Here is a 27,063-nt window from a genome sequence, read left to right as displayed (position 1 = left end):
GCTAATCTAAATCACCCAGCACAGCAGAACAGATAGATGATGGTCGGAAAAAGGAAAAATAGTAACTTAGCAGACAAGTTTGCCAGGTGTAAGGAGTGAGTGGGGCGGGGAAGGTTCCCGCGGGCCATGTGGGCGGCGCGGCCCCGTGTTTCTGCGCAGCCTGGATTAATTGCTTTGAAGGGGGGGGTGCTCTGGGGGTGAGATTTCTCTGCGGCCCACCAAAATGTTCTCACGGCCCACCAGTGGGCTGCAGACCACCGGTTGGCGACCGCTGCTCCAGACAGTCTCCTAGAAAAAAAATTAATGGTTAGGGGACTGGAAGTTAAAACATGGAGGTTTGTCTAATTTAATGAGAACATGATAGTGTTCCAGGATTTGAGGGGCTGCCACAAAGAGGAGGGGGTCAAACTTATTCTCCAAAGCACCCGAAGTCAGGAGAAGAAGCAACAGATGGAATCTAATCAAGGAGAGAAGCAACCAGGAATTAAGGAAGAATTTACAGACGGTGAGGACAGTTAACCAGTGGAACAGCTTGCCACCAGAAGCTGTGGGGGCTTCATCACTAGGGGTTTTTAAGAAGATATTGGACAGCCATTTGTCTGAAAGAGGGTAGGGTCTCCTGCCTGAGAAGGGGGGTTGGACTAGAAGACCTCCAAGGTCCCTTCCAACTCAGTTATCCATCCTTCCTTCCTTCCTTCCTTCCTTCCTTCCTTCCTTCCTTCCTTCCTTCCTTCCTTCCTTCCTTCCTTTCTACCTACTGGAGGTTTTTAAGGAGATACTAGACAGTCTGGAATGCTTTAGACCAGGATCTCCTGCCTGAGCAGGGGGTTGGACTAGAAGACCTCCAAGGTCCCTTCCAGCTCAGTTAATTCTGTTCATAAAAACTACTGGAAACTTTTTCACAGGTTCCCCCCCCCTTTTTTTAAAAAAATTTTGTCTACAAAAAGACAAACATTTTGGTTTTAAAGAAGGCACTGGAGATAATCTTACAGCTTTCTGGGGGATGCAGTGGAAAGGCCAAGGTCATAAACCACCTCACAGAGAGATGAAACTGCTCACATGAGGAGGAATAGCTGAGTTAGAAAAACTCCAATTTTAGATAGACCAAGTCGGTTTAAAAGAATTTTCTGGATTTTTATGGGTGGCTTAAGGCAAACTGCGCCTGGGCCACTGGAAGACTTTATATTTTTGGAAGCCTAAGATGATAGATAGATAGATAGATAGATAGATAGATGGATGGATGGATGGATGGATGGATGGATGGATGGATGGATGGATGGATGGATGGATAGGATTAGATAGACAGACAGACAGACAGATAGATAGATGGATAGATGGATAGATGGATAGATGGATTAGATAGATAGAGAGAGAGAGAGAGAGAGAGAGAGAGAGAGAGAGAGATAAGATTAGATAGATAGATAGAAGATAGATAGATAGATTAGAGATAGATAGATAGATAGATAGATAGATAGATAGATAGATAGATAGATAGATAGATAGAGTCCTCAACTTACCATCAGCGTTGAAGCCAACATTTCCACGGTTAAGCAAGCAAAATTGTTAAGTGAGTCATTTCCCCCCCACTTTATGACCTATTCTGCCCCAGAGAATCGCTGCCGTTGTTAAGTTAGTCAGCCGGTTGTCAAGTCAACTTTGCTTGTCACCAAAGGGGATCACATGAGCCCCGGACACGGCGACTGTCATAAATACAGTTTGTCCTCTACTTACGAGCACAATTGGGCTCAAAATTTATGTTGCTAAGTGAGATGCTTGAGTTCCCCCTCCCTTTTGTGACCTTTCTTGCTGCCGGTGTTTAGTGCAGTGGTCACCAAACGGTGGGCCAGGTGGTCCGCAGAGAAATGTCACTCCCAAAGCAATTAATCCAGGCTGCGCGGGAACACAAAGCTGTGCCGCCCACATGGCCCGCGGGAACCCAAGGCTTGCATCGCTTGTATTGCGAACACCACGAGGTAGTGAGGGGAGGGGGAAAGGCGGAGGGGAACTTGCCCCACTGCACCACACGCCTGGCCTGACCACTGGGCTACTTCTGTCCGCTTCTTTCTTCTTCTGCTTTTGGCTGCAGGCAAGGAAAGCCGCCAAAGTCTTTCTTTCTCTCCCCAAACTCTGCCAGAAATGAGTCTTGGGGACCCTGCAAGGCCTCCTTCTCCAAGAGGCTGTGTAAAGATTCATTTCTGGCGGAGTTTGTGGGAGAGAAAGAAAGACTCTGCGGCTTCTGCTGTTTTCCTTGCATGAAGCCAAAAGTCTCTCCCCTCTCTCTCTCTCTCTCTCTCTCTCTCTCTCTCTCCTCCTGAGAATGGAACTGGAGAGGGTATCCTGCGATCCCAAATAAAGAACGATCGATCGGTAGGAAAGCAGGGTGAGGGATTTCCCTGCAGACTTTTGGGGGGATTTTCCCAGGGTCTCTGGTCCGCGGGATTTAAAATGATGAGTTTGGTGGTCCCTGAAGTCCAAAAGGTTGACGGACCCTGGTTTAGTGAATTCATACTGTTATTCAATTATTGTATTTCCCTGAGAATAAGACCTAACCAGAAAATAAGCCCTAATGTATCTTTTGGAGCAAAAATTGATATAAGACCCGGTCTTATTTGCGGGAAAATACGGTAATAGCACAATTATTAAGTTGCGTAACCTGGTTGTTAAGTGAATCTGGCTTCCCCATTGGCTTTGCTTGCCAGAAGGTCGCAAAAAGGGATCATGTGACCCCGAGGCACGGCATCCATCGTAAATAGGAGTCGGTTGCCAAAGATCTGAATAAAAAACCATGTGACCACAGAGATGCTGCAACGGTCGTAAGTGTGAAAAACGATCGCAAGTCACTTTTTTCACTGCCGTAAATTCAAACGGTAACTAAATGAACTGTTGTAAGTCAAGGACTGCCTGTATCCACATTTTGATCATGTGCTCAGATGGTTATAAGTGTGTGGAGTACTTCCCAGGGCTGTTGTAAATTTTAACCATTTTAAAAACGAGTGGCTGAAATTGGTGGAGAACTAAAAATGTCTTAAGGGCCAAGTTTTTTTTTTTGGCATTCATGTTAGTTGCTGAACTATCTCGGCTGCTGTATGCATCCTTCGGATATATTTTTTTTAATTGTTTTCACTGTTTTGTAATTTTAGACTTGTAAACAGCCCAGAATCCCTTGGGCAACTACAAAAATTGAATGGGTGGATGGATGGATGGATGGATGGGATGGGAGTGGAAGGAAGTTGAAGGAAAAAATGAAGGGAGGGAGGAAGGAAGTAAGGATGGAAGGAAGTTGTAGGAAAGATGAATGCAGGGAGGGAGGGAGGGAGGAAGGAAGGAAGGAAGGAAGGAAGGAAGGAAGGAAGGAAGGAAGGAAAGAAAAATGGAAGGGGAGGGAAGGGGAAAAGGAAAGGAAAGAAGGAAGGAGGAAAGGGGTAGGAAAGGAAGTTGAAGGAAAGATGAATGGAAGGAAGGAGGAAGAGAAAAAGTTGAACGAAAGAAGGAAAAAGAGGGAGGGAGGAATGAAGTTGAAGGAAAGAAGGAAAGATGAAGAGAGGGAGGAAGGATGGAAGGAAGTTGTAGGAAAGATGAATGCAGGGAGGGAGGGAGGAAGAAAGGAAGGAAGGAAAGAAAAATGGAAGGGGAAGGGAGGGGGAAGAGGAAAGGAAAGAAGGGAGGAGGAAAGGGGAAGAAAAGGAAGTTGAAGAAAAGATGAATGGAAGGAGGGAGGAAGAGAAAAAGTTGAACCAAAAAGGAAAAAGAGGGAGGGAGGAATGAAGTTGAAGGAAAGAAGGAAAGATGAAGGGAAGGAGGAAGGATGGAAGGAAGTTGTAGGAAAGATGAATGAGGGAGGGAGGGAGGAAGAAAGGAAGGAAGGAAAGAAAATGGAAGGGGAAGGGAGGGAGGAAGAGGAAAGGAAAGAAGGGAGGAGGAAAGGGGAAGAAAAGGAAGTTGAAGAAAAGATGAATGGAAGGAGGGAGGAAGAGAAAAAGTTGAACCAAAAAGGAAAAAGAGAGGAGGGAGGAATGAAGTTGAAGGAAAGAAGGAAAGATGAAGAGAGGGAGGAAGGATGGAAGGAAGTTGTAGGAAAGATGAATGCAGGGAGGGAGGGAGGGAGGGAGGGAGGAAGGAAGGAAGGAAGGAAAGAAAATGGAAGGGGAAGGGAGGGGGAAGAGGAAAGGAAAGAAGGGAGGAGGAAAGGGGAAGAAAAGGAAGTTGTAGGAAAGATGAATGGAAGGAGGGAGGAAGAGAAAAAGTTGAACGAAAAAAGGAAAAAGGGAGGGAGGGAGGGAGGAATGAAGTTGAAGGAAAGAAGGAAAGATGAAGGAATTTGAAGGAAAGATGGAGGGAGGGAGGGAGGAAGAAGGGAAGGATTCAGTAACAAGGTTGGAAAATCTGACTTAGCAACACAAGTGGCTGGCCAACCATAACAGTATGCAAAACATTTTGAATTTTAAGTAGGGATTTTTTTTTTCTTCCCCTGCTTAAAGGCTGTTTCACTCACAAAGGAAATATTCTTGAATTTGAAACGGGTATTTTGAGCTTCGAGTGAGATAGTTTCATACTCGAGGCCCTTCCGGGATGATCCAGAGTAGCTGTTTTGAAGCGAGAAACAGGATTTTGAACTTGAAACCTTGTTCAAATTCAAAAACATTTCATTTCCCGCTTGCTACCAGCGATCGAAATAGGGGAAGATCAACCTGCCATTTTTGTGCCAGTAGATTTACAGATTAACTGAATTGGAAGGGACCTTGTAGGTCATCCAGTCCAACCCCCCTCCGCCCAATCAGGAGACCTTACACCATTTCTGATCGATGGCAGTCCAGTCTCTTCTTGAAAGCCTCCAGGGATGAAGCTCCCACAACTTCTGAAGGCAACTTCTGTTCCATTGGTTGAAGTTGTCAAAAAGTTTCTCCTTATTTCCAGGTTGAATTTCTCCTGGTTCAGTTTCCATCCATTATTATTCCTTGTCTGGCCTTCAGGTGCCTTGGAGAATAGCTTGAGCCCCTTCCTCCTCTCTGGGGCAGCCCCTCAAGTATTGGAAGATGATCTCCTGTCTCCCCTGGTCCTTCTCTTCACTATTTATTTTTATTTTGTAGTACCGAAATTCAGTGCATCTGTTAACGGGGCATGTTAGTGGGGCGTTCTTTCGGAGGTCTAATAACACGCCCCTCCTCCCAAATTTGGATTGTATTTCTCATTAAGACCCAACCAGCAGGGTCACTGGTCGAGGTTGTAGCATTTGTTCTCCAGAACCCAGCAGGACCTCAGGTGGCCCACTGGCTGAGTTGACCCAATGGGCAAGATTTCTCTGCATCACCTGCAGTGTCCTGACGTTGGTTCACCTTCCGTGTGGAAGAGGCAACCCTGCCGGGCGTTTGGATCATAACTCTTCCTTGGCCCTTTGCTTGAAAGCCTTTGGGGTATTACTGGGGGGTGCAGGGGGGGCACGTCTGCCTCTCCATCTGGTTCTGCTTCCCAGCTTGGTGGGAAGGTAGCTTAGCGGTAGAGCTTGGTGTGGAGGTGATCTTGTCTGCCTGTCTCTCTGCCATCCATCCATCCATCCATTTCTTGTCTGTCATCTCTTTGTCATCTCTGCAGCTTTCCTCTCTATTTCTAACTATATTTCTCTCTGTAATTTGTCTGTTTGTCTGTCTATTCATCCATAGATCCATCCACCCATTTCTGTCTATCATCTCTTTGTCATCTCTATATTTCTATCATCTCTGCATCTATCATCTATTTCTAACCATATTTCTCTTTGTAATTATCTATCTATCTATCTATCTATCTATCTATCTACCCACCCACTTTTCTTTCCTTCCTTCCTTTGTTCCATCAATCCATTTCTATCTATCATCTATCATCTCTATTTCTGTCTATCATCTCTGCATCTATTATCTCTATTTCAAACTATATTTCTCTTTGTAATCTATCTATCTATCTATCTATCTATCTATCTATCTATCTATCTAATCTATCCACCATTATCTATCTATCTATCTATCTATCTATCTCGATCAATCTATCTACCTACCTACCTACCTACCTATCATCTATCTATCTATCTATCTATCTATCTATCTATCTATCTATCTATCTATCTATCTCTACCTACCTACCCACCCACCTACCTACCTACCTACCTATCATCTATCTATCTATCTAATCTATCCACCATTATCTATCTATCTATCTATCTATCTATCTATCTATCTATCTATCATCTGTCTACCCACCCACCCACCCACCTTTCTTTCCTTCCTTAGTTCCATCCATCCATTTCTATCTATCATCTCTTTATCATCTCTATTTCTGTCTATCATCTCTGCATCTATTATCTCTATTTCAAACTATATTTCTCTTTGTAATCTATCTATCTATCTATCTATCTATCTATCTATCTATCTATCCATCCATCCACCTTCCTTCCTTCCTTCCTTCCTTCCTTCCTTCCTTCCTTCCTTCCTTCCTTCCTTCCTTCCTTTCTTTCTTTCTTTCTTTCTTTCTTTCTTTCTTTCTTTCTTTCTGTCCTTCCATACATCTGTCCATCATCTCTATGTCTTTTTCTTTGTCTATATCTATCTTTGGCTTCCTATCATATCATCTTCTATCTTTTATCTGCCTATTTCTATATCTATTGTCTCTATTTCCATCTGTCTGTATCGTCTGTATCACCTATCATCTCTATATCTTTATATCTCTCTCTCAATCTCTATTTCCATTTATCTCTCTTTATATCTCTATATCTCCATCTCTTTCTCTCTCTCTCTATGTCTATCTGTATCCATATTTCTACCTACTTACCTACCTACCTACCTACATTTCTCTCCTCTATTTCTCCTTGTCCGTCCGTCCATCCATCCATATCGTATATTCCTGTTTATCTGTCTATCCATACCTGTCTTTTTATCTATCCATATGCATTTTCAACATTTCCATGGTATGGAACCATAAATTAATCCTGGAACCTGGGTATGTCCAATGGATTTAAAAGAAAAGAAAAGATGAGGGTCTTGTGGGCTTCCTAACACTCCCCTGGTTCTTCCTAGGCCGTTTCCTGGAGACTTGGTCGCCCAGCACTCTTGATCCCACAACTTTGCAAAAAAACCACCTACGACAATGTCCAGCTCGAGCTACCCTCCCAACCAGGGCGCGTTCAGCGCGGAGCAGGGCCGATACCCGGCGCATTCGGTCCAGTATACCTTTCCCAGTGGCCGGCACCAGCAGGCAAGTAGTACAGGGTCCTGGGGGGGGTGGGGGGTGGAATCGGATTCTGGGTAATCCTGCAGGGCTTCCTCCAGGATTCCTTTCTTCTACATATAAGGGGGTCCTTAACATACGACACCTGAACCCGAAATTCTCCAGATGAGCTGTTCAGAGCATCCATTGTTTGGGGATGATGCTCCTTCTGTCGCTCGTTTGATAGGCTGGGCTTTAATTGAGAGGACGCTCCTCCTCCTCCTCCACGGGACTCCTCCTTAGCGTCCCCAGTTTTTGCTCAGCCTTCATGGACATAGGCAGCTTAATTTCCTTTCTCCTGGCCGGAATAGCAAAAGGCTTCAAAAGGAGACAACAAAAAGGGTTGCTTTTCAACTCTAAACAACTCCTTTAAGGCTTGAGAGTTTCAATGAGTCAAGCAGCTCCCTACGATATATAACTCGAGCCAAGGGAGCTCGCCGTAGCTTCAGATAATGATCTCTCGCCCCCAGGACGATCGGAGGTGATAACACTTCAGCCGCATGGCTAGCAACTCACATTACGATCTTTTCAAGCCGAGTCGCTACGATTGCCGCCGCCCGCGCCCGACGGGAGAGGCTCCATTTTAAAAGGGTCCGAGGCTTTTTTTCTCTCCCCTGGGAACACCGTCCGGGGTGGGGGGCATCAGCGCCCATCTGCCCCACCACGCCTTTTTTATTCAAGGGGAAACTCTGCAGTATCGACTCCCCCACAAGGCGCCGAAGTGCTGCTGAGCCGATTTTAACTCATTACCCGCCTAAAGAGATAACGACTGGCGCCATTGCAGACTCGCTAACCATGCCGTAGCGATCTGCATTTTATTTCTGGAACTGTGAGAGGCTTTTCTTTCCCCAAGCCGGGGTCTCCTTCCTGGAACCTGAGAGAAATCACCCTAATACATAGGTGTGTGTATGTATAGGTGGGTAGGTAGGTAGGTACGTAGGTAGGTAGGTAGATTATAGATAGATAGATAGATAGATAGATAGATAGATAGATGATTGATAGATAGATGATAGATGATTGATAGATAAATAGATAGATAGATAGATGATAGATAGATAGATAGATAGATAGATAGATAGATAGATAGATGATTGATAGATAGATAGATGATAGATAGATAGATAGATAGATGATAGATAGATCGAGAGATGACGGATAGATAGATAGATAGATGATTGATAGATGATTGATAGATGATAGATTGATAGATAGATAGATAGATAGATAGATAGATAGATAGATAGATAGATAGATAGATATCCAGATATAATTATTCTATTTTGGACCCTTATTAAGGAGGAAACTGTTGGCTTATGCCCTCACAGAATTAAACAGCAGCACCACAGCGACCACCAAGGCCCATGTCCGCCTGTGCAGGAAGCTGTCGCAGGCCTACATCTTATTTCAGCAATTCCTCCTTTCTAGGCCTATGAGGTGTTCCTAATTTGGCTAATTCGGAAATAATATTAATAACAATAATAATAATAGGAACAAGAATAAGGATTCAGTGTTCTTACATAAGATTATACAAAACTGGGGAGCATTGTTGTAGGGTTCCCTGGCCATTGCTGGCTCAGGCCCCTGGGCGTGCCAACCGCCCAACATTTCGGCCTCATTAACAGTAAAATTTAATAAGCGGTCACAATGGCAAGCGGCAGTAGCTCAAGAGCCGTGTCAAATTCTCAAAACAAACTGAAAGCATTCTAAGGGTACCTCTTAAGCAGCAGAAAAAGACGCTAACAAGCGCCATAAGGTACTAGACAAACACACGAAGAAGTTCACGTGGGAGGAGGAAGAAAATTCTCAAACCTCACCTCCTCCAGGCCTACTTCGGCTCCAGTCCCCCTCTGCAACCACCCCTGAATCTGTCCGTGTAATCCAGATGCAGCGCAGCTGCACAAGATCAGGGAGCCCATCTAGATCGGTGCAAGTGACTCGAAGTGACTCTGTGGCCACATTGCTCCAACAGCGGCCAGATTCTGTCAAGAGGATAACTTACCGGAAAAGATCCCCGCAAAGATGTGACTGTGGATGGAATTAGCAATACGCCAATGTATCTCTGCGGGGGTGCGGCATATTGCTCTGAACAACGGAGCGCTCCTTCTGACTGGAATTCCCTATAACTCCGGTCACTAAGCAGGACAGAGCATCCTTACCCTCAGGTATCTCTCCACGGGAGATTCTGTAGTTTCAGATACACTCCCGCAAGGTAGATAGAAGAAGCGAGGGCTATTGATCGGGTGGAGCCAGAGGACTCTCGAGTTCTCCCGCTCAAATTCTCAAACTCTAGTTAGATTCGCATCGGCTCACATGAAAAGGTGATGGTTGAGGACTCTTGACGACTCTTGACGACTAAAACAACGCTGGCATCATTTGGTTTATAAGAATTCCATGCCATTATCTGTCGAGAGGCCACTTCCCTCACAAGCATCTCCGTGAGGGTCCAGGGGACATTTTTGCCGATTACGGACCGCTTTCTGAGGTTGACTGGTGGGCTTCCTTTTTCAGTTGGCGGCCCGCACAGAATTCTAGCAGCATAGTAACGGCGAGCACCAAGGCCCGTGTCCGCCTGGGCAGGAAGCTGTTGAGCGCCAGGATCACCCAGTTGCAATACTGGTCCTGAAAGGTGTTCTCTATTTGGCCTCACAATTTGATTCCATATTCAGTCATCTAATGATGAGATTGGTAACAGCGCAACCATTTAGGTTAGTAGCTGTGCACAGATATAACAAAAATATTATCAATAATAACAATATTAATGATATCAATATTATTATGAATAATAACATAACAAATTGAATTTACCAAAAAACCGGGTGGGGGGGAGGAAGAGCAAATACCAAGAGGATTCCCTGCCTCCGTTTATATCAGTCCTCTGAACCAGTCAACAGTCCATTAATATCTCATACACATCTAGATACATCGATATAGATATCTCGCCTTGTGGGCTTTAGGTCAGAATCTTCAAAGGCAACCAAAAATACCCCCAGAGGACAATAAACCAACTCAAAGTAGGTAAAAACGTCCTAGAGAGACCTCTAAGGCAACAAAGGATGCCAAGAGACACCAAAACGCGTTAAATGAGCATATCTTAAATTAAAAAATAAAATAAAAATAAATTCATGAGGGAGGTTGAACAGAAGTCTCAGTCCTCTTCCCCAGCCAGGCTGGTCCCAGTTCCAGAGCGCTCGCTTCAGCAGCACGTATACTAAAATTGGAACGATACGGAGAAGATTAGCGTGGCCCCTGCGCAAGGATGACACGCAAATTTGTGTTCCATATTTCACCTTGCCTCCATCCCTGGGTCTCTCAACGCCATCCAGGAGAGCCTCAGAGGGACCGGTTCAACCCAGGCCTTCAGCAGCGCTACTTGCCTGACCGACAGTTGTGGGACCACCCCGGAATTCCTCCTCCCAGTGGATATCCCTGACAAATTGAAGGCCTGGAAGCGACATGGCCACTTGAAGAGGCATCGCAGCCGGAGCACGGTAGAAGTTGATGGCTAGGCAGCCTCCACAACCTGACCTCGATTCTCACTCGATTTAGTTACTATGCAGAACAGACCTTCGTTACCAGCAGGTACCTCCTTCGGGGGAGTATTACATAATCCAGTTACACATTCACATGAGGCACAGGATGAGGGAGAACTAGAGACCAGGTGGAACAGGTTGAGGAAGGGTCTACTCACAACAGTGACCAAAATCTGTCAAGGGACGGATCCCCTAAAAAAGGGGGGCATGTCATACATTGAAGGCATTAAGCCAGACCACCGACCTTCAGGTCTGTTTCGCCCTCAAGACTTTTTTCAAGTCTCTGTTGTTTCAAAAAAAAAAAAATACCCTACTTCCTGCCTTGATATTCCATTTCCCCTCAGCCCAACAATCGTTACTATAAGGGGGGTGTCAGACGATTTAATCTTCTCTCAACCAATAATGTCAGAGGAAGTCATAACTGTCCCACAGAGGTGCTTGGACCTCATCCAGAAACAAGGGGTCTCTTCAGTGGCGTATACCCCTCTGACAGGGTACGATAGCAAATTTTTAATTTGGTTTTCTCATTCTGCTAAACTTCTCGCCGCCACGATAGTAGGTAAAACAATAATGGCAATTCTCCTCCTCCTCGGCAATTCCAACGGAAGCAGAAAAGGCTCTCAAGTCAAAGGATATACAGGGCCGAGTTGTCCCCATGTATGTCGATCCGATGTGAGGGCCATAAGAGCGGAGTCGGCCTCATCCCACACACCCACCCTTTGTTTTTACTAGATTGTCCGCCATCTGAGGGAGATTATCTCAAATTCCAATATCAGGGCACACAAGGACGCCGCGAAACTCTATTAAATTATCTGCTCAAGCCAGGGCATCTCGAGTTACTCCTCGCCTACTCAGACATTGGCAAGCAGATACCACACAACCAATGGAAGCTTGTTTCCTCCCCAATATAGGGAGATAATTTGGTCGGTGGTGCCCCTGACCTACCCCTGATAGAGACTAGGAGCAGAAAATAAGTTCCTCTCTTTTCATAGACCCCAAAATAGTCCTTCCCGGCTTTCTGAAGGGTTCCTTCGTTCTTTCTACCAGGGACTTTTTCCTCTCCAGACTCCAGGGACCGTCTGGACGCATGAATCACCAACAGTCAGATAGTTTCTGATCCGGAGATAGATACTGAAGGGGAGGGCAGAGCCAAAGAATCTCTTGAGGAACATGAAATAGGCACAACATAGGCCTCACGACGGTGGCCCTATTGGTGGAAGGCTCAAGCCTTTGACGGACAGACGGGATGCCTCCACCTCTCTTTCCTGGGTTAGAGGTATCAGAAGATTCGGCCTGGCTACAGAATTTCTATCCTCTCCCCGGAACCTTTGCATTACTTGCCTTCTCTCCGGGGATCCTGTTAAAGGGAGCACGATGGAGACAGCTATTGTTAGTTTATTGCAGATCCAGGCAACCGACCTGTGCCACCGGATCAGCAGGGGCAATTTTAGTTTTAAAACGACTTTAATCGATCCCTAGTTCACAGGAGGCTTAAGATGAGCATACTGAACTCTGAGCTTCAGAAGGGGCGATTTTCTACCCTCCGTTGACTTAATGGAGGCTCATCCCCACACTCCAGTTAGATCCTCACATAGCAAACCTCTTAGTTTCTGTTGTAATACTCAACGCTTTGAATGCATTGCGCTGTCCTTTGGGTTGTCATCTGCCCAAGGTTCTTAGGAAGGTTCTGATGGCTCTGGCTGTCCATCTCAGGGGAACACCTGTTAGACGGCAGTCTTACTTATATGACGTTTCATTATTATCTTGTTCATATCAACAGGCAAAGGGGAGGCCTTAGCATCGGTTATCACTAGGAGAGACTTGCAATCCACCTGTCATCACTCACACAAATGCCATTTTCTTGCACGGGACTACAATCTTACATCTTCTTGTAGTGCATTGATATCACACATGGGACGTCAACAAGGTCCTTACCGCACTCAAGAAAACTCCCTTTGAGCCCATGTAGACCATGCGTCTCCGTTCCTAACGTACAAGGTAGTTCCCTTGGTTGCCATGACATCGGCCAGTTACATCTTGGATCTAGTAGCCTTGTCAGTTAGACAGGAGCTCTGTATTTTTTCACACAAAGTGGTCCTTAGTCCAGATCCATCTTTCATCCATAGATAAATTTTGGGTTTCCACAGACCATGGGAACTGATACTCCCGTACATTTGTCTGAAACCGGCATAAAACCTGGCACGACAATGCCAACAATCTAGATGTAAGGTGAGCTTTCTGCATATATTTCAACCGCACCGATGTGCGTTAGGAAACGAAGGTTCTCTTCGTTTCTTTTCAACCACCCACCGTTGGGTGCAAGACCCCTTCCTCAATGACCAGGAAGTGGCTGAGAGCACAATTCCCAAGTCCTATGAGACAACAATCTCTTCCTGTACCCAGGGGCATCACTGCTCATTCGACCTGGAGCGCCGCGATGTTGACAACACGGGCCACAAGCGCCAATACCGAAAATGTACAAGGCGACAACATGGGCCTCACCATCGCCTTTTATTTAGAAACCGTTAGAATGAAGTCTTCGCTTCTACGGGGGCTGCCTTTGACAGGAAAGTGTTAAAAAGGGCGCATAGGGACCAAGAAAAACGGGAATCGGAACCAGACGGAAGCCCTCCCGTAGGACACGGCCAAGCTTTGGCGTGTCCCAAACAGTGGATGCTCTGAACAGCTCATCTGGAGAAGGGGCGTTGGGACTTACCTGACGCGCCTTTTCTCTGTGAGCCGTGAAGAGCATCCATCCCCACCCGTATTCGTTTGGTGGGATGCTATTCCGGCCAAGTATTAGAAAGGGCAAAGGAGAAGAAATATTTAATCACTTCGACTTCGCCAAAACTGGGGACGCTGGGGAGGAGTCCCGTGGAGGAGGAGGAGGAGGAGGGTCCTCCCAATTAAAGCCCAGCCTATCAAACGAGCGACAGAAGACGCATCATCCCCCCCCCCGCCAAACAATGGATGCTCTGAACAACTCACAAAGAAAAGGGCGCGTCAGGTAAGTACCAACGCCCCTCCTGTGGCCAAGCAAGAAAGCGCTGTCAGTTTTGGGATTTTTCTTGCCACGGTTGTTAAGCGAATCGCTGCCCTTGTTAAGCGAACCTGGCATCCCCCGGTTGACTTTTTCTCATCGGAAGGGTCGCAAAAGGGTGTGTTTGTGTGTGTGTGGAAATCACACGATTCCGGGATGCCGCAACGGTCATCAGGATGAATCAAAGCTGGCGAGAGTCTGAATTTGGATCGCGTGATTATGGGGATGCTTCAATGGTCGTACGTGTGGAAAAACAGTCAAAGCAGGGGGTGGCATTCTACTGGTTTGGACCGGTTCTATATAACCGGTTGTTACGATTCTGTGCAGTTCTGGAGAACCAGCAAATTGTGGTCCTGGCTGGTCCCTCCCCTCCCTGCCCAGCCGTCCTCTCCCCGCCCAATCAGTCCTTATCGTGCCTGCGCAACATCGCTGACTGCGTTCTCCCCGCCCAGTCACTCCTTAAGATATTTTTTTCCCCTCCCGACAATCAGCTGTTCTGATGATCAGCCCTGCCAGGATCCCCCTCGCTGTCTTACTCCTTCGCCCAGGAAGCTTCCCTGGGGCCCTGGAAGGCAAAAAATGCAGGGGGGGGGCGAGTGGGGGCTCTATTTTTTGCCTTCCTGGGCCCCAAGGAAACCTTTTGGGAGCAAAAATGCTCCCCTGACTTCCTAAGGCACAAGAAGGCCCCAAAACATTGGGGTGAGGGGTTGGCTGCAAACCCCCCCCAAAACCCACGGCTACCCAGTCACATGGTCACGCTCACCTAACCACGCCCACCTAGCCATGCCCAGAGAACCGTTTGTTAAAAAAAATTTTCGAATCCCACCCTGGGTCAAAGTCACTTTTTTCAGTGACTTTTCAATTGCAAGAGCGATGTAACCGTTTGGTCGCGAAATCAACCGTTGTAAGTCAAGGATGACCTGTACTCTTATAAGTTGAAACGATTAAGTGGAGGACTAATCTGTAAATGGAATAAGCATTTTCTAACCTAAACCAGTCCCAAAGGTGTTTTTTTTTTTTTTTTTCCAAAAGGCAATTGGACTTTTCTGGTGGTGGTTTGTCCTTGGAAGATATTTTGCTTCTCATCCAAGAAGCTTTTTCAGCTCTGATAGGCTGGTTGGGAAAGGAAGGATTTATACTCCTTGCAGACAGCTGGTCATTTGCGTCCTTTTTAGAGAGTCGTTGAGGCCACCTGGAGGTTTATCCATGCCCTCCGGGTCTCCTGAGTAGTGCAGATCGGTGTGGAGCTTTCTTGGAATTATTGAGAGGTCTGCGTTACAGTAGGCCTCATACCCATTTTGCACACTCAGGTGACCCTGAGGACACGGATAAACCTCCAAGTGGCCTCAACAGCTCTCTAAAAGGATGCAAAGGACCAGCTGTCTGCAAAGAACATAAATCCTTCCCTTGCCTGCTATGCTCAGAGTCCAATAGCACTTAGACTTGTATATGCCATCTTACAATGCTTTTACAGCCGTCTCTAAGTGGTTTACAGAGCCAGCCTATTGCTCCCCCCAACAATTTTGGGTCCTCATTTTACCCACCTTGGAAGGATGGAAGGCTGCGTCCACCTTGAGCCTCGTGGGATTTGAACTGCCAAATTGCAGGCGCCGACAAGTCAGCAGAAGTAGGCCTGCAATATTGCACTCTTAACCACTGCGCCACCGAAGCTCATGAGAAGCGAAACTTCTTCAAAGGAAAAAAAAGCACAATCAGCGAAAAATTTGGAAATGTCACCAGACACGTGGAATATACTACCATATGTGGTGGATGTGTACAGAAGCTAAAAGATATTGGATTAAAATAAACACATGGTTGGAAAAGATGATAAAACAAACACACAGATTTAAAAACCAGAGATATCATTATTGGGGATTTTACCCGAAAACTATAGTAAAGAAAAAAACATACTTCATCATACATATATTAACAGCAGCTAGAATTGTATTTACTGAAAACTGGAAAAAATGAAAAGATTCCGATAGAGGAAGAGGTGATTATGAAAATATTGGAAAGTGCAGAAATGAGTAGATTAACATTGGCAATTAAAGAACAAGAAGGAGCGGACTATTATATGAGATTTATTTTAAAAATGGTTGGAAAAATAAAGTAAGAAGTTGAATGATATTCCGAATGTAATCCTAGTAAATGTATACATAATATAAATACTTGTACAAGTAAAACAATCTGGATAGGTATATTCAATTTGTTGAATACTTGCAAATATGACGATCGATATAGAAGCTATGATAAAAGGAATGATGTTAAGAGTATAGAGATTGATATATAAAATAGGGTATGAGAATATGAAATCATTAAAACAATAATATGTATTAATATCAAATGATGTAAGAAAAGAATAGCCAAGTGGAATTACTGTCATTGTTTGTTTCAAAATGTAAAACTCCCTGGAACCACACCGTTCACACAACGATGTGTTTATAAAAATAAAACAATAAAAAAAAAATTGTAAAAAATAAATAAAGACTTGCGCACAAGATATATGTACCCAGTCCACACACCCTGTGTAACCGAAAGATGGATTTATTTTAAAATAAAATTTTTAATAAAGTTAAATAAATAAATATTTAAACAAATTTAAATAAATCAGTCCCTGTAAATAAATAAATAAAAGTTTAAATAAATAAACGTAAGTAAATTTAAATGAGGTTGGGAAACCCTTTTCTAAAGCCGGGGATGTTGGAGAAGACTTCTGCTTGGTGAAGGCCACCAGAAGGAAGGCCAGATGTCCGTGGAGATCCCTCCAGAGAAGGCGGACCAGGTCTCTGGTCTCAGTCTGTTTGGTCCTGCCTTGAGATGCCTCCCTCTGCCCTTAACGGCCATTCCTGTCCTTCCTTTCCTTCACAGGAGTTTGCGGTCCCGGATTTCCGCACGTCCCACTTGGAAGTCGGCCAGGGTAGCCAACTTCTACAGCAGCAGCAGCAGCAGCTCCGCCGTCGGCCCTCTTTGCTTTCCGAATTTCATCCGGGCTCAGACCGGTAAGCTTTGGTCTTCTCTCTGCGGCTGTTGGTGTTGTTATTGTTGTTGTTGTTGTTGTTATTATTATTATTATTATTATTATTATTATTATTATTTTAGAGGAGCTCTGAGCCTGTCCTTGTTTCAGGCGGGGTGAGGTGTGATCCAAGAGGGCGGTGTTAGCACTGCGGGGCGGGTTTATCCTTGGGCAAGCCCATCTTATTAGAGGCAGCTTTTTGTGGGGTCCTGGATGCTTCCCTGAGTTTGGTAGTTTTGCGACCCAACTAGGTAACGTCAGTGCTAGAAGGGAGGAGTGGTTTTGCGAGGAGAAAGGGAAGAGGGGGAGTAGGAGGAGAGGGGAGAGGACTATGGGGTCCCTGGTGCTCTCTGAGTTTGGTGGTTTTCCTGCAGCGGTTTCGTTATCCAACTAGGTGACACCGTCAGGTCTAGAAGGCAACGGGTGTGAGGAGGAGGAGGAGGAGGAGGAGTGTGGGCCCCTGGGGGTCTCAGTTGGTGGTTTTCCTGCAGCTCTTTCATGACCCAACTAGGTAACTTCATCAGGGCTAGAATGGAGTGCAGTTTGCTCTCTGTTTTTATGTATGTATGTATGTATGTATGTGTGTGTGTGTATATATATATGTTTTCTGAGGTTCTCGCGGGTATTTGTATGTGGACCTTTGGTTATTCGGGTTTTCTCCCGCGTACTGCCAATCTTACGCGGGAGAAAACCCGAATAACCAAAGATCCACACACACACACACACACACACACACACACACATTGGCTACAATACACGACAACCCCATTTCCAAGGATAAAAATAACATCGTCATGAACATGACAGGACAAGCCATGGTAAGTAAATCCCTTCTTACACGGATGATGCTACTTAGTTTATTGATTAAATTAATTGTCTGCAAGAAAACCACCACGTTCTGAGAGCAACAAGGGCCTCAAAGTCCTTTTCCTCCTCTTCCTCTTCTTCCTCCTCCCCTTCCTCCTCCTCCTCCTCTCCATAAACCCCACTCCCTTCTAGCATTGATGATGTTCCCTAGCTGGATAAAGAAAAGTCTGCAAGGAAACCACCCGGCTCAGAGAGAACCAAGACAGCCCTCCCTCCTCCTCCTCCTCCTGCTCCTCCTCTAGCACTGATGATGTTCCCTAGTTGGGTCGTGAAAAGTTTGCAAGAAAACCCCCAAACTCAGAGCACCAAGGACCCTAAAGTTCTCCTCCTCCTCCTCCTCCTCCTCCTCCTCCTCCTCCTCCTCCTGGCGTTAATGGTGCCACCTACTTCAATCTGCAAGAAAATGTCTAAGTTCAGGGAGACCAGGACCCTACAGTTGTCATCCTCCTCCTCCTGCTGCTGTTGTTCCTCTCCTCTCCTCCTTTCCATAAACCCCCTTCTCTTTGTAACATTGATGATGTTACATAGTTGGGTAAAGAAACGTTTGCAAGGAAACTAAGTTCAGAGAGAACCAAATCGCACTCTTTCCTCCTCCCCACCCCCTTCTCCCCTTCCTCCTCCTCTTCCTCCTCCTCCTCCTCCTCCTCCTCCTCCTCCTCCTCCTCCTCCTCCCTGCAAGCCTCCTTCCCTTCTAACACTGATGATGTTACCTAGTTGGGTAAAGAAACCACCAAGTTCCGAGAGCGTCAAGGACTACCACAGTTGTCCTCCTCCTGTCCCTCCTATTTCTTCACTTCTCTTCCTAAACCCCCTTCCCTTCTAGCATTGATGATGTTGGGTAATAAACATCATCTAGAAAACAACCAAGCTCATAGAGCCCCCAAGACCCCACGATTCAACCCTGAGCTATAAATATTCTCTTCTATCCATTACAATTTTTTTTTTTGGTTTGTTCGTTTAAATTTTTCTTGGGTGGTTTAGGGAGACCTCGGATCGGGGCAGCTCTGGCTGTTTGGTTTTTTTCCCTCTCCCCAGCTCCGAGCTTCTTCCTCACTCTCCCCTCTTCGCCTTCCTCTTCTTCCTCCAGGCCTCAGGAGAGGAGATCGGGCTACGAGTCCCAGTTCCACGCTGGCCCTTCCCAAGCCGACCACGATGCGCTGGACTCCAAGCGGCCACGCCTGGACCAGGTTTCGGACTCTCATTACCAGCGGGTCAGTGCCACTGCGGTCCTGCCCTTGGCCCACCAGCTCCAGGAAGGGCTGCGCTCATCGGACCTGAAGAAGGTAAAGACAGAACCTGGTGGGGCAGAGACTTTTCGGGCAGCCAATCAAGGGGTAATACACAGGGGTGGGATTCTACCAGTTCGCACCTATTCGGTAGAACCGGTTGTTAACATTCTAAGCAGTTGGGAGAACCGGTTGTTAGAAGAAATTACTGGACTAATCCTGTAAGGAAGGCAGGAAGGAAACATTCTGGTGTTGCTTACAGAAACTGCCTCTCCGTTAACCCTTATTACATTCTTGGCAGGACTAGACTTCCTGTCTCTGGAACTTCTCTTCCCCTCCTTTGCTGATACTTTGCTTGTGTGGAGTGACCATTCAAAGTTACAGTGGCACTGAAAAAAGCGACTTATGACCCTTTTTCACACTTACGACTGTCGCAGCATCCCCACAGTCATGAGTGACCAGGCGAGGAGACGCGTGTCTTGATGTGGGTGATACTGAGTTGGCCACACCCAGCCAATAACATGACCACCAAGCCATATCCACCCATCACATGACCACCAAGCCACGCCCACCAACTAAGCCACGCCCACAGAACCGGTTGTTAAAAAATTTGAATCCCACTCCTGGTAATATTGGTAGTCCTCGACTTACGACCGTAATTGGGACCATTGCGCAGCGAGGCAGTTGTTAAGTGAGTTTTGCCCCCTTTTTACAACCTGTCTGGCCACGGTGGTTAAGTGAATCGCTGCAGCTGTTAAATTAGCCACACAGCCATTAAGCGAATCGGGCTTCCCAGTCTACTTTGGTTATCATGTCACAGTGGGATACACGGCTTGCTGGAAGCTAATAAAAACTATTTATGCTCAAGTTTTTTTTCAGGCGCATCGACTGGGTGTGATTAAAAAGAAATAACAACCCCTTGGTGGTGTGAACTGAGCTCTGTCTGTTTTTCTCATACGCGTGTATGGCTAGTCTAGAGCAGGGGTCTCCAACCCTGCTAACTTGAAGTCTTGTGGACTTCAACTCCCAGAATTCCTCACCCAGCGAAGCTGGCGAGGAATTCTGGGAGTTGAAGTCCACAAATCTTAAAGTTGCTAAAGTTGGAAACCCCTGGTCTAGAGAACGGAAGGACTAGGAATAGAAGAGAAGAGAATGTAGAAGAGAATAGAACAGAATGTAGAATAAAAGAGAAGAGAATGTAGAAGAGAATGTAGAAGAGAAGAGAATATAGAAGAGAAGAGAATGTAGAAGAGAAGAGAAGAGAAGAGAAGAGAATGTAGAATAGAAGAGAATATAGAATAGAAGAGAAGAGAATAGAATAGAATGTAGAAGAGAATAGAATGTAGAAAAGAGAATGTAGAATAGAAGAGAAGAGAATATAGAATAGAAGCGAATAGAAGAGAATAGAATAGAATAGAATAGAAGAGAAGAGAATGTAGAATAGAATAGAATGTAGGAGAGAAGAGAGGAGAATGTAGAATAGAAGAGAATAGAATAGAATGTAGAAGAGAAGAGAATTTAGAATAGAATAGAAGAATAGAATAGAAACTAATAGAAGAGAAGAGAATAGAATGTAGAAGAGAATAGAATGTAGAAAAGAGAATGTAGAATAGAATAGAATAGAATAGAATAGAATGTAGGAGGAAGAGAAGAGAATGTAGAATAGAAGAGAATGGAGAAAAGAGAATGGAGAAGAGAAGAGAATATAGAATAGAAGCGAATAGAATAGAATAGAATAGAATAGAATAGAATATAGAATAGAAGCGAATAGAATAGAATAGAATGTAGGAGGAAGAGAGGAGAATGTAGAATAGAAGAGAATAGAATAGAATGTAGAAGAGAAGAGAATTTAGAATAGAATAGAAGAAGTATGTAGAATAGAATATAGAAGAGAAGAGAATGTAGAATAGAATAGAATTCTTTATTGGCCAAGGGTGATTGGACACAGATGGAATTTGTCTTTGTGCAAATGCTCTCAGTGTCCATAAAAGAAAAGATACATTCATCAAGGGTCAAGAATTATCAGGTACAACACTTAATAATAGTCATAGGGGACAATAGAATAGAGGGATATAGGAATTGAATTTAAATAGGATGGGATGGTGTAGAGTTGTAATTGCAGGAATGTTCCAATCTCGGATGGCAAACCTCAGATAAAGAATGTTTCCAAGCAAATACAACTCAGGTAAACAAAGTCACTAATCTAAAGGAGGATTAGAGAGAGGAAGTAAACATACGTTAGACTTTAACTAGAGATAATTAATTGTATGGATTACTGTGCTAAACAGTAATGAAAGTTAAGCAGTAACCAAAGTTAACCAGTGATGGAAGACAACTAAAAATGTGTATAAATGCAAGACTAGACTCCAGTAAAGATCATCATGATTCAGTTGTTCATGATCAAACAACTCGACTGCCTCGTCATTACAACAAGTGGTGCCTCTTACTTCGTCCGGCAAGGATTTGGTGCACCTTCAACCCTTTGTGGTTTCTTCAACCTTTTGGTTTCTGTAAGTACGGGGTCTTCGCTTTCGGAGGAACAAAGGAAGCATGTAAATGAATTAAGCTATTTGTTGAAGAAAAATAATACCCGAGGTACCACAGAGAAATCTCTTAAGGCTGGTCCAGGAGATTGCAGCTCAGTGCCTTATGGTACCCAGAAAAGGGGTCTTTAAAATTAATTGATTGGAAACATTCTTTATCTGAGGTTTGCCATCCGAGATTGGCACATTCTTGCAATTACAACTCTACAGGATGGGAAGGGATGGAACGGGATATAGAATAGAAAAGAAATTACAATAGTAGAATAGAATAGAAATTAGAGTAGAATGGAAATTAGAATAGAATAGAAATAGAATAGAATAGAATAGAGTAGAATTCAAGTGTGATTGAACACACAGGGGATTTGTCTTTGGTGCATAAGCTCTCCAGCGTACATAAAAGAAAAGATAAATTTGTAAAGAGTCAAAAGATACAACACTTAGTAAGAATCATAGGGTACAATAAGCAATCAAATCAAACTAGGAAACAGTCAATATAAATTGTAAGGATACAAGCGACAAAGTTCCAGTCATACAGTCACAAGTGGGAGGGAATGGGTGATAAGGAGTGATGAGAAGATTAACAGTAATAATAGTGCAGACTTTGTAAATAGTTGGACAGTGTTGAGGGAAATATTTGTTTAGCAGAAAGATGGCATTTGGGGGAAGAGAAAGTGTCCCTTGTGTCTAGTGGTTCTGGTGTGCGGTGCCTATAGCGTCGTTTTGAGGGTGGGAGTTGAAACAGTTTATATCCAGGATATGTGAGGGGTGTATAGATATTTCACAGGCCTCTTTTTGACTCGTGCAGGATACAGTCCTCCATGGAAGCAGGTTGGTAGTAAATTGTTTTTTCTGCAGTCCTAATTCCTCTCTGGAGTCTGTGTCCTGTTGGGTTGCAGAACCGAACCAGACAGTTCTAGAGGTGCAGATGACAGGCTCCATCATTCCTCTGTAGAACTGGATCAGCAGATCCTTTTGGGCAGTTTGAGCTTTCTGAGTTGGCGCGGGAAGAACCTTCTTTGTGGTGCTTTTCTGACGACGCTTTTGATGTCAGAGGGAGACATGATAGCAGTACTCTGATATTTTATGGGCTGCCCCAAAGAAGAGGCAGGTCAAACTTACTTTCCGAAGCACCCGAAGGCAGGACGGGAAGGGATGGATGATGCAGACGATACAGATAGAAACGAATCAAGGAGAGAAGCGACCCGGAATTAAGGAGAAACATCCTAACAGTGAGGAGACTTAACCAGGGGAACAGCTGGCCACCAGAAGGGATGGGTGCTCCGTCGCTGGAGGTTTTGAAGAAGAGACTGGACAGTCCCTTGTGTCAAATTGTACAGGACAGGGATGTCAGACTGGTTTTCTTCGAGGGCCAGATCGGCATTGTAGCACTCCTCTGTGGGCCGGGGGGCATGGGGGGGCAAGACAGATGCCTCCTGAGCATCCTGCTGGGCCAAAACGGGGGGGAGAGGGTTCGCACTCAGACCCCCCGTGCCTTGTTTTCTTCCTCCTGTGGCCTCCTGCAGCACTCCGCTGGCCATTTTTCGGCCTTTTTGGGCTGTTTTGTACCCATTTGGGGCCTGTTTTTCAGCCTGTTTTCCAGGGCCCTTTTGGCTTGTTTTTCAGCCTGTTGTGGGCCCATTTTTTTTGGCCTTTTGGGGGGCCTGTTTTTTGGGGGGCTGTTTTGGGCCAGTTTTCCAGACTGGCAGAGTGCTGCAGGAGGCCATGGAAGGTGACAACAAGGTGCCAGTGGGGACACGCAGCCCACTTTTGCCGCCAGAGGCACCGTGGGCCGGTCCCTTGGTATTTCCAGGCTGGCCCCACGGGACGGATTTAAGCACCCCGCGGACCAGCCTGTGGGCCTTCAGTTTGACACTCCTGGGATAGGAGCTCCTGGCTGGGGAATTCTGGGAGTTGAAGTTGGGACAAGAAGCAACGGAAGGAAGCTAACCCGGGAGAGAAGCAACCTGGAATTGAGGAGAAACTTTCTAACAGTGAGGACAATTAACCAGGGGAACTACCTGCCACCAGAAGATGTGGTTGCTCCATCACTGGAGGTTTTCAAGAGGAGACTGGACAGCCATTTCTCCGGAATGGTATAGGACAGTGGTGGTGAATCTTTTCGGCATCGAGTGCCGAAATGGGAGCGTGCGCGCACCGCAAACCAGAAGAGCACCTCCCTGGCGCGCCACGCAGGAGCGCCGGAAACCGGAAGCTCAGCTTCCTGGTGCACGCATGCGCGCCAGCCACTTGGTCTTCTGGTTTATAACACACATGTGCATGGGAAGACCAGTTTGCTGGTTGCATGCATGCGCACCGGGGAGTGCTCCCGCGCAGGGGTGGGATTCAGATTTTTTAATAACCCGTTCCATGGGCGTGGCTTAGGTGGGTGGTCGTGGCTTGGTGGTCATGTGACTGGGTGGACGTGTCTTGGTGGTTATGTTATTGGCTGGGTGTGGCCAACTCAATATCACTCACATCGAGGTATGCATCTCCTCGCCTGGCCTTGTGACTCTGGGGATGCAACGGTTGTAGGTGTGAAAAATGGTCATAAGTCACTTTTTTCAGTGCCATTGTAACTTTGAATGGTCATTCCACACAAGCAAAGTACCAGCAAATGAGGGAAAAAGAAACTCCAGAGAAGTTCCAGAGACAGGAAGTCTCGTCCTGCGAAGAATGTAATAAGGGTTAATGGAGAGGCAGTTTCTGTGAGTAACACCAGAATGTTTCCTTCCTGCCTTCATTACGGGATTAGCCCTGTAATTTCTTCTAATAACCGGTTCTCCGAACTGCTTAGAAGGTTAACAACTGGTTCTATAGAATAGGTGCAAACTGGTAGAATCCCACCCCTGCTCCCGCGCATTTGAAGGCCAGCTGGCCAGCATGCATGCGCGCATGAACACCAGCTGGCTGGCGTGCACATGCGCCCTGGGGAAGTTGCTCTTCTGGTTTCCGGTGCTCTTGTGCGCACGAAGACCAGCTGGCCGGAACCCGGAAGAGCAACGGGTGACGGCTGGCCTGCCTGGAGAGATGGCTCTGCATGCTACTTCCAGCATCCGTGCCATAGGTTCACCGTCACAGGTAGAGGATCTCCTGCTTGAGCAGGGGGTGAGACTAGAAGACCTCCAAGGTCCCTTCCAGCTCTATTCTGACTTAAACTCCCAGAATTCCCCAGCCACAAACCACCCTTGCTGAGAATTCTGGCATTGGGAGACCCTGGATGGGGGAAGGCTCTATATTTGCTGGCTGGCTTCAGGTCAAGTTTAAACGTCTTGGCGGGTGATTAATGTTTAACTCGTGTTTTCCGAGCAAAGGTTGAGAGGCGGCAGGACTGGTTTTTGTCCTTTATTGACACCTGGCCTCACCTTCCGGCCCGCTGCCAGTTCTCCCTGCTCTTATCTGCTCCTGGGGCTGCTTTTTGTGAGCCAGGTGGGCATGTGGCATGGATGGGCATTGTAATGATAAAGAACCTTTCCTGGGGACATCAGAGCCATACTTGGAGAGCCAATTTGGTCTAGTGGTTAAGGCACCAGGCTAGAGACCGGGAGACGGTGAATTCTAGTCCCACCTTAGGCCTGAAGGCCAGCTTGGTGACTTTGGGGTCAATCACCAGGAGACAGTGAATTCTAGTCTAGTTCTATACCTTAGCCATGAAATCCAGCTGGGTGACTTTTGGGCCAATCACCAGGAGACAGTGAGTTCTAGTCCTGCCTTAGGCATGAAAGCCAGTTGGGTGACTTTGGGTCAGTCACCAGGAGACTGGGAGTTCTAACCCCACCTTAGGCATGAAAGCAAGCTGAGTGACTGGGTCAATCCCCAGGAGACAGTGAATTCTAGTCTAGTTCTATACCTTAGCTATGAAAGCCAGCCGGGTGACTTTGGGGCCAATCACCAGGAAACAGTGAGTTCTAGTCCTGCCTTAGGCATGAAAGCCAGCTGTGTGACTTGTCCAATCACCAGGAGACGGTGAGTTCTAGTCCCACTAGGCATGAAAGCCAGTTGGGTGACTTTGGGTCAGTCACCAGGAGACAGTGAATTCTAGTCTAGTTCTATACCTTAGCCATGAAAGCCAGCTGGGTGACTTTGGGCCAGTCACCAGGAGACAGTGAGTTCTAGTCCCGCCTTAGGCATGAAAGCCAGTTGGGTGACTTTGGGGTCAATCACCAGGAGACAGTGAGTTCTAGTCTAGTTCCGCCTTAGGCATGAAAGCCAGTTGGGTGACTTTGGTCCAGTCACCAGGAGACGGTGAGTTCTAGTCCCACCTTAGACATGAAAGCCAGTTGGGTGACTTTGGGTCAGTCACCAGGAGACAGTGAATTCTAGTCTAGTTCTATACCTTAGCCATGAAAGCCAGCTGGGTGACTTTGGGCCAATCACCAGGAGACAGTGAGTTCTAGTCCCGCCTTAGGCATGAAAGCCAGTTGGGTGACTTTGGGGTCAATCACCAGGAGACAGTGAATACTAGTCTAGTTCTATACCTTAGCCATGAAAGCCAGCTGGGTGACTTTTGGGTCAATCACCAGGAGACGGTGAGTTCTAGTCCCGCCTTAGGCCTAAAGGCCAGCTGGGTGACCTTGGGCCACTCACTCCCAGTCCAACCTACCTTAAAGGGTTGTTGTGGCGAGAATAAGAGGAAGAAGGAATATTGTATGTGTTCACCTTCATACTTATAAAAAAGGGGATAGAAATAGATAAAATAAAAATAAATTTATCTATTTTGGAAATGCAGACTGCTCACTAAATAAACAGTCATTTAGTGACCGTTCGATCTCAGAATGGCACTGTCTGTGGAGATTGTCTGTCATCCAAGTCACGGTTATCCCAAGGTGCTTTTTCCAGAGGCAAGTGGACGTCCTTGTTTTTCTTTGAAGACGTTTCGCTTCTCATCCACGAAGCTTCTTCCAGCTCTGACTGGATGACGGGGAACGGAGAGATCTCTACTCCTTTGCAGGCGGCTGGTCGTTTGCATCCTTTTATAGAGAGCCGTTTGAGGCCACTCGGAGGTTTATCCGAGGGGTGCAAATGGGTGTGGAGCCTTCTTGGAAGGACCGTGTTGTAGACTGGAGATAGATGACATCCTCCCCTCCCCTTCTGTTGATAGAGGGGGTTCAGTTTGGAGATAGATGACCTCTTGGACCCCTCTTTCAAACCAGCGGTCCAAAAGGTGGACTTTGCTGTCTTGAAAAGAGCGGCCTTTGTCTTTCAAATGCAGATCGAAGTGCTGAATCTTGTCCGGAGGGCTTGGTTCTCCCATGTTGTGCCGTGCGTTGGTGAAGCGGCCTGTTTGGTTTCCCCAGTCTGCCCAAATCTCTCTGCGCTGGACTGCCTCTATACGCCACCTTGCTCCATTTCCATCGGGGTCTTTTATCCTTGGGGTGGACAAAGCTTCTCTGCCTTCGTGTATTCTTGGGTTTGAAGGGCGCACGTAGGTTGTGTTGGCTGAAGAGCTTTCCCGATCTTCCTGCAACGCTTTGAACGACAGCGTTGCTTCGTTTACGGTTCTCTCCGTTGTCCGTTATGGACGAGCTCCTGTAGGGTCCTTTTTTTTCTCTTTTTTTTTGAGATTGGATGAAGGCCCCCCTTGGGATAGCCACGCGTTCTGAGGGCTTCCTTG

The 27,063-nt window shown here is 46.1% G+C and overlaps 1 protein-coding gene and 1 non-coding gene across 2 annotated transcripts in view; both read left to right on the top strand.

Moving 5' to 3' along the window:
- The window catches only part of NCOR1 (nuclear receptor corepressor 1), a 187,637-nt gene that overhangs the window by 17,855 nt on the left and 142,719 nt on the right, over nucleotides 1–27,063 (top strand). The window contains 3 exon segments of the mRNA XM_087924448.1: nucleotides 7,041–7,218; nucleotides 16,669–16,799; nucleotides 18,771–18,966. Of these exon segments, the coding sequence (XP_087780574.1) occupies nucleotides 7,111–7,218; nucleotides 16,669–16,799; nucleotides 18,771–18,966 (435 nt within the window). The 5' untranslated portion in view covers nucleotides 7,041–7,110.
- LOC113451931 (U6 spliceosomal RNA) lies at nucleotides 10,415–10,516 on the top strand. The gene has a single exon (XR_003376150.2). It is a non-coding gene; the product is annotated as a U6 spliceosomal RNA (small nuclear RNA).

This window comes from Pseudonaja textilis, chromosome 1, assembly GCF_049901715.1.
Source record: "Pseudonaja textilis isolate UNSWEBS1 chromosome 1, rPseTex1.2, whole genome shotgun sequence".
Classification (NCBI taxonomy): Eukaryota; Metazoa; Chordata; class Lepidosauria; order Squamata; family Elapidae; genus Pseudonaja; species Pseudonaja textilis.
The sequence above is the reverse complement of the archived record's forward strand: the minus strand, read 5'-3'. Positions and strand labels throughout refer to the sequence as shown.